The 8,412-nt window shown below is 40.8% G+C and overlaps 1 protein-coding gene across 1 annotated transcript; it reads right to left on the bottom strand.

Annotated features, from left to right (window-relative positions):
- Nucleotides 1-1,093: 1,093 nt before the first annotated feature.
- On the bottom strand, nucleotides 1,094-5,636 carry LOC108732030 (zinc finger protein 2 homolog). Its single transcript, XM_018462631.1, has 2 exons — nucleotides 5,500-5,636; nucleotides 1,094-5,047 (listed from the first exon to the last, which is right to left on the bottom strand). Exon 2 carries the CDS (start codon nucleotides 4,919-4,921, stop codon nucleotides 3,863-3,865), a length of 1,059 nt encoding a protein of 352 aa, XP_018318133.1. The 5' UTR covers nucleotides 4,922-5,047; nucleotides 5,500-5,636; the 3' UTR covers nucleotides 1,094-3,862.
- Nucleotides 5,637-8,412: the final 2,776 nt, after the last annotated feature.

Consider the following 8,412-nt stretch of genomic DNA (forward strand, 5'->3'; position numbering starts at 1 on the left):
TATTTCGCATTTCTAAGCATCGGTAATTATTGCCGTTTGCGAGCATGTCTTTTCGTATTGCAAAATCATCTTATATGAAATTTCGAAAGTAATAAGTTTTGTGCGATTCTTTAATCTTGATGTTTAGCAACGCAAGTAAATTGAAGCTCTTTCAATTAAACGAATTGATCCCATACACAGAAAAATATTCTATTCCTAAGAAAAGTGATTATTTAGTTTACTTTTTTCTTTTAAGTAATAGTTACTTTTAACAAAAAAATATTTTCTTGATAATAGTCTTAAAATATACTTCGAAATTTAAGAGAAAAACTTATTATCATGTACTTAAAATAAAAATTTATTTCCTTTGGAAAAACACTGTAACATAAGAAGCGACTTTATACATGTAATAGGCAAATCAAATTTGTTTTAATTTAATAACTTGATTGAAATATTAAACTTATTGGAATTCAAAATATATTTTGAATAAATTTGATGATTGTGAATTTATAATAGATTTGTGGATATAAACTTTTAAAATACTCGAAACAAGTAATTAATATTTGAATATAGTATGTACTTTTTTTCTGTGTGTATAGGTTCTACATTTGATTTGTACGATCATATTTAAATCGAATTCCATCATCAAATATTCATAACAAATTGTGTGCAGCTAGAGTATGAATTGACAATTCGTACATTATTGGCAAATAAATTAGCTTAAAATAAGATAACAGCAGTCCTCTGGACAAAGCCAGCATCTATTTCAAACAGTATGATCGTTATGTAAAAATGTAAAAAATGTAAACCCGCGCCCTGCGCGCATTCGTATAAAACTCTCTTTAAATACTCGCATAATTGCGAGTCCTTCCCAAACGATAACTTATGACATCTACATATGTGCCTTTGCCCAACACTGCGAAGGTATGCGTCTAAAACGAAAAAAAAGGAAAAGGAAAAAGAAAGAGATCGTGAGTGAATAAAACGATCGACCGGAACTGCGATTTTTAAATATTCCTAAGGCTACCTAATTTCACTTTTTATACTTACATATTTATAATAAACTACAAAATATATATATATATATATATCACTATAATTAGGAGCTGCGCGGTCATATGCTCGGAGGCTTTAATCACAGCTTTGTAGTACACTTAATATCTCATAGAGCTGCCCAATGACTAGCCGACAAAAAAGATCAATTGCGTTCTCTCATTGCACTTCATTCTTTAACACGTTCGTGAACCAGAAATCACGCGCGTTCACGATTTCTCTTACGCGTAATTAACTTAATTAATCGCTTATTTAATTTTAATCAATGCGGTCAGTCGCTTAATTAATTAACTACGTTAATTAATGAAACAATGGATTACGTTAACCAATTTGCCCGGTTACTTAACTCATTTCGTCCACAAACGTACAATTTTACGCGGCTCTTCTTCGTCAATGAAATACTTTATCGTACTATCCTCTTTTCAATGCGTTTTACACGCGCTTACATCCGGTGAAAAACGAAAATCAGAAAGACAAGAGAGAATAAAATGGAGAAAAAAAACAGATAAAAAGAGAGAGAATAAACACTTCGCATCTCGTAGTTCGTTACAATAAAGATCAGTCTTGCCCAGGTGACTTCGCATCCTCTTTAAATCGAAAGCCTCAGGCATACGCGCGCAGGATCATTTTGATCATTTTACGACGTGAAAATTAAATCGCTAAAAGGGATAGAAAGAGAGAAGAAAAAGAGAGGGAGAAATAAAAAAAAAGAGAGAACCACAATAAGGGGGTTCGAGGCACGCTAGCACGAATATATAGTTTCTTTCGATTTGTGTACCTTCGTAGCTCTACAACGCGGTTTCGCGTGTTAAACGCGCAATTGTTGGTGAATTGCACTTACACGTAATCGCAATTATCGCAGATTTCGATTACTCGAAAGCGATGGCCGCGTTTAAGATGTGCTTTGAGATTTACTCTCAATTCTACGCGCGATTGTCATGGTTCCCTCGCGCTTGAATTAAAACACGTGACGTGATTATCAGAGAAAAAGAAAGAGAAAACAGGAATTAATAATAAGCTAATAGCTAAGATCATTCGCGAAGAATCAACAGCCTATTGCGCCTTTTACATGACACAACTGCATTTTTTATGACCTGCATCCTATTCTTCCGCTTTATTATACATTCATACGTCGTATATGTATATGTATATACAATATATATATATATATCTGTGTACACCTCGAGATATGTGGAAAGTAAGTACAACTATGGAACTGATCGAAAGCTGTGTGCTCTACACTCTAACGAAGAACAATTTTCTTTTTATCACAAACGCGCACCTCACATACGAACATATCCGTCGATGTTGTGAAGAGATGGACGTTTTACGATCTACAGGGAAAGCGACAGAAGGAATTCTCGTAGCGTTTCAAGCTAAAGAGAAACCATGACGACTATATGACGTGATCGTATGTACTACACGTAATTGTCGAAATAAACGCGCGCTCTCGCATGTGTGAGTGTGATCCTTAGCGATAATGTGATCGTAGTAGTTTCTTCTTTTTTAGTAGTATAGTAGTACATAGTAGCAGTAGAATAATAGTGGTAGTAATAGCCGTAATAGTAACGATAGGTAAATGTATAATTTGGGAAATGTCGGTGGTGGTGATAGAAGTAATAGTGGTGGTAGTTAGAATAATAGCAGTGATAGTAGTAGGATTAGCCATATAGTGTTACTGTTGTTGCTGTTGTAAAATTAATAATAGGGTGTCTACCAAACACACCTTCGGTAGAGACCAACGTTGCTAAAATTTTCGATCGCCTCGTGACATTGCTTTTTCATTTTCCTCGTTTTGATATTCGTCAAAATAGTAAAACCAATAGTTTAAAAACATTGTAGATAATAATTACTATCTATATCACAGATTCAAGTGACTAAACTCCTTTAAAAATATAATATAAATATGTGTACGTGTCGTAATGGTTCGCATAATATATATACACACATATACAGATAAATGCATACATGTATATACATACTCGCAGAGACGTGATTAAAACCAGGCGAAATAAGAGTGCTGAAATCACGGAGACTCGTAGAAACGTTACACGCTTCGATTTCAGCTAGCATCGCATACGGATAGTGATCGATTCATTAAAACGATCTGTGCTGGCACGATTTTATCATCCAACGATTAAAAACTCCGCTTCAATCGGGTGCTATTCAATCCCATGTTAAAAGATGTTTATGAATATAAAATCCATTAGATACAAAGAGACACAAAGTAGCAAATATTTATCGAACAGTAGTCACTTCGCAATTGATCGAGCTAAGTTGTCGAAAATCCCTCCTAAATCGAAACCGAGATCGTATTTCCTAAACCGTGACGAGCGAGCATCCGTTGTTACGATACCGAAAGTGGATGCTCGATAGGCACTTTGATCAACCGACGCGATTAAATAGCACCAGTTTCACTGGTATTTTCGTTCGCGTTGGAACTCGAGCGATGCTAAATGAAAACTCGCGTTTAGTTATTACGCTGAATGTATTCCGAGTACGAAGTCGCGGGACTCGTATTCGAGTACTGAGCGTATAGATAGAGTGCGGGATGAAGCCCTGGCGGAGGGATGCCGCGGTGCAGCTGATGTTGCGACTCCGATGTTGGATCTAGAGGGGACGACAAGTGCGGATAGAGTTGGGAGTTGGGGCTTTCCAAGGAATCGGAGGAGCCCGTCGTTTGGTAGACACTCTGCGGTGTGCTCGTGTGCTCGGTGTGAGATATAGGTGAGTTAAGTGTGAACGGCGAAGACGCCGAGGTGGGACATACTACTTGCTGTGGTGATTGATGTTGCGGCAGGGACTGGGTAGCGCTGCTGCTGTCTAAACACTAGTTGGTGGTCTGCGGATGCAGCAGCGGTAGTGGAAGCTGTAGATTGTTCTGCTTGGCTAAACTGGCAATTTCCGCGGCGATGCCCGTGCCTTTAGCTCCTGAGAGACCGTCCAGTGACGACGGTCCTTCGCTGTAGCGCAGATCACAGACCGGGCTCTCGAAACCGGTGCCCGGGGTGCCGGCACCGCTGCTCTGCGGCGTCGGTGGATTGTGATTCGTGCTCTGAGTCATGTCGCGGTGCACCCGGTTTTGATGCCTTATCAAATAACTGTCGCGTACAAACGTACGCCCACAGAGATTACACTCGTAAGTGGTACTGGCGGTATGTGTACGGATGTGAATCGCAAATTGACTTTTGGACGTGAACGTGAGAGAACATCGGTCGCAGACCAGAGGCTTCTCGGCTACGTGGCTCCAACGGTGCGCAGTGACGTAGCTCTTGACGGCGAAACGTTTGTGGCAAATGTCGCACGCATACGGTCGTTCGCCCGTGTGCACTCGTTTATGAGTATTGAGACTGCTCTTTTGAGTAAACCTTTTCAGACACAGCTCACATTGAAAAGGTCGTTCGCCCGTGTGCGTCCTCATGTGCACTTCTAGATAAGGTTTGCGGCAAAAACTCGCCTCGCATACTGTACAATGGTAGGGCTTGTTCCCCGAATGAAGTTTCATATGCACATAATAGGACGAAGCGGAGGACAGTACCTTGCCGCAGACCTTGCAAGGTTGAGGTTTGGACCGTGAGCCCTCTTTAGCGGTAACGGTCTGTTGACCCGAAGACTGACGATTCGATGGCTCCTGTTGCATACCCTGACTCTGCTGTTGTTGATTCTGTTGCGGTTGTTGCTGACTCTGCGGCTGGCCCTGTTGTTGACTTTGCTGCTGACTCAGCTGCAACGTTTGCTGCTGAGGCTGCAGGTGACCCTCTTGCTGGGAAAGATCTTCTCGATCGTCGGACAGATTCACCAAGGAATTGGATCCATCTGAACGACTGGAAGCAACCGAATAGAACCCCATGGGTTCGCTCTTGATCTGTTGATCGAACATGGACGTCATAATGACAGTCTGTTGTGGTTGAGCCAGCTGCTGAGACTGCTCGTCCTGCTGCTGTGCTGCTTGTTGATGGGGGAGCAGAGTCAGGTTGCGCTTGACAAACTGCTCATATCCTGTGTACCAATCCACCTGCGTGTGAGAACAAAGCTCTAGAGCGCGGTACGCCCCGGGGGCAAGAGGGGAAGGGAGGGAAAGAAGCGGCGTCATCCACGCGAGCGTTACCCGCGGATGGCCGTGGCGCGCATTCGGCCGCGTCAGGTTAGACCGAAATTCGCTTTGACATTTATCTTTGACAAGTGACAGAAGGTAGCTAGACGATCAGCTGATTGCATAACTTTTAACCGCGGGGCGCGTCGCGCACGGCGCGGACGGCACCGCGGAAGCATCTCCGGGGTCTTCGATGGCGAGTGACGCGAGTCGCTCTATTTTTAAAAGGGCGGCCGATGGAGAATCGACGAAAATATAATCGTTGTCGGCGAGACCGGATTTCTCCCGCGAGTGGAGGGGATAGTTCGTGTCTGTTGTATGCGCGTCTCCTCGGTGGAAAACCGATTAGACGCGCTCACCGCTTCCGTACAAACCTTTGCTAATGTAGTGGTCCGGGTCTAGGGTCGAAAAACGTCGCGCCTCATCGAGCGCACCGCCTCCCTGCGTCGTGCGGCTTCACGGGCAATCGCGAAACATTTGTACAGTCAAATTGTTTTTCTCCGACACAAAATATAAGATGGCTGCTACTATATTTCGCGACGGGCACCTATACGCGCTCACGCACACGCACACGCGCGCACCGCCGTCAAGCGGCACGCGCACCGAGCCGCTTCATTGGCTGGAAAAACCCGCCGCTATTGTCTTAAGGTTTGTTCGCGTCGCAAGCTCCAACATGCTCCAACATGCTCCTACCATAACTCCTACTCACTCTACTAAACACGTTGGAGCGAGTAAGAGCTATGATAGGAGCATGTTGGAACATGTTGGAGCATGCAACGCGAACAAACCTACTCCCTCGCGATCATTGGATCGCACTGCGTGTTAGAATTATTTATACTGCCCATAATCTGTTAACGTATGCCGTAATCTGTAAGGGAGCGTTTATATTACAGCCGTAACCGTATGCCGTATGCCATAAATCCACAAACACAATAGGAGCAGTAATCCTTAAGCTTTAAAAAATTGATCAATCGCAGTCGAATGTGAGAAGAATAATCGACTATGATTGGTCAGTTCCTTAAGGCTTAAGGCTTACTACTTCTATTGTGTTTGCGGACTAATCTGTAAGTCCGGATCTACAATAGGTGTTTTAAGCCTTAAGTCGTAAGAAATTGATCAATTACAGTCGAATTCGAGGAGAATAATCGACTATGATTCGTTCATTTCTTATGGCTTAAGGCTTAAAACTCTATTGTAGATCCGGGGTAAGAATTGACTAATCACAGTCGAGTATTCGACTTTAAGAAGGGAATACTCGAAGGTGATTGGTCAATTTTTACAGATTACAGCCAATATAAACGCTCTCTAAGGCCGGAATCAGATTACGCATTGAAGATTGAGATTGAAGATTAAAGATTGAAATTTGACCAATAAAGACAAAGAAATTTTAGCTTCTTTCGTTTCGATTGGTCAAATTTGAATTTTTCAATCTTCAATCTCAATCTTCAATGCGTAGTCTGATTCCGGCCTAAGAATCATAGTCGAATCGTCGATTGTTCCCTTCTTATTCGACTGTGATTGGTCAATTCTTACAGATTACGGCATAAGTCAACAGATTATAGATAATCGCACACGCAATGCGATCCAGGCTGCGGTCCGCTTCGAAGCGTTTGAGCGACCAATCAGAACAAAGAATTTTACAAATTGACTAATCAAAGAATGCTTCGAAGCGTTTGTAGCGTCAAGTGGACCGCAGCCCCAATCATCGTGAGGGAGTCGAAGACAATGGCAGCGGGATAAATTAACTGATTGCAGCAAGTATAAATGGTCCTTAAAAATCGACCAATCATAGTCGATTATTCCCCTCTTATTCGACTATGATTGGTCAATTCTTGCAGATTGTAGCATAAGTTAACAGATTACGGCCAATTTAAATTAATCCTTAAATGATCCTATCCTCATCAATCCTCATGGCCATGTATGCGACAATTATACGAAGCGAAGTCATAAACAATAAATAATCGAAGAACCAAGAATTCTTCAACTCAACAATATTCTGGATGCAATCAAGATTAAGATTGAGATTGGATTGGAATTTAACCAATCAGAAGAATGAAAACTAATCTATCTAAACTTAAGATTATTAGTTTTCATTCTTCTGACTAATTCCAATCCAATCTCAATCTCAATCTCTAGTCGAATCTGATCATAGCTTGAAAAACAAGAATATACTGTTTCTTTTTATACGTGCTATCTCACTTTAGAGCGGGAGTACAGATTCTTGCATAACACATGACGCAGATAATGCATAAAAAATGAATCAATTAAAATCCTTCTTTCCTGTCTTTCTATGAAATAAAAACTCTGATTGTTTGATTTTCTTACATTCTTTATGCATTATGCAAGAGATTCTGCAATGTGCTCCTATCTTATAAGGTATTATATCCATACAAATTTGCATGGTCGCATAAAGAAAATTATCCAATCACATTTTACGTTCTCTTTATAAGAGCTAGAAATGCGATTGAATAATTTTCATTATGCATACATTTATGTAGCTATGCAAGCAGTTTGTGTGGATATACTCTTATGGCGAATTCGATTGGACGCACTCAGTGCGCACTAGTGTAATTAAAGCCGTTGTACACGAAATAACGTAAAGAAATGTTTATAAATAAACAGAGAGATCGATTAAATCGTGAAATTCTCAATACATTTTATTGTATTATTAAGTAAAATATGTACTTCATAATTCGAAATATTTGCATTTCATTTTTATACTTAAATTAAATTAGTGTACAACGGCTTTAATATGCACCAGTGCGCACTAGTTCTTCCAATCGAATTCTCCATTAGTTGAATTCTATCACTCGCTCTACGCTAAATTACTTATAGCAAATTTTTTAATTCATCAATCGCTTGTGCGAAAATATAATTTGTTCCATAAAAACAGCATTTACACATAATGCGATTGATCAATCGATGAATTAAAAAAATTCGCCCATACTAAAGTTGGTAAAAATAATGACGGACCAATAAAAAATTTGTCATTTTGTGGCCTCTGTCATATAAGGATCTTCATCCGATGGCGTTGGTCCAAAACAACCGTTCAAAAACCTTATAAATAAGCCACAAATATGTTGCCATAACAAGAGCTTGATACCCTTCGCGTGACACGACACATGAAAATTCGTAAGATCCACGACAAGAGGTACCAACGGAACAGCCAATGGCGTTCGCTCTGTGAGAGAACGGGAGCGTTCCATTGGTCGTACCTCGATCGTCCGCGGACTTGTTCTTCGTTAATTGCACCGTTTACACTTTTCGTATCTCGGATAAAGGATGAA

This window comes from Mycetomoellerius zeteki, unplaced genomic scaffold (genome assembly GCF_001594055.1).
Source record: "Mycetomoellerius zeteki isolate Tzet28-1 unplaced genomic scaffold, Tzet1.0 scaffold102, whole genome shotgun sequence".
Taxonomy (NCBI): domain Eukaryota; kingdom Metazoa; phylum Arthropoda; class Insecta; order Hymenoptera; family Formicidae; genus Mycetomoellerius; species Mycetomoellerius zeteki.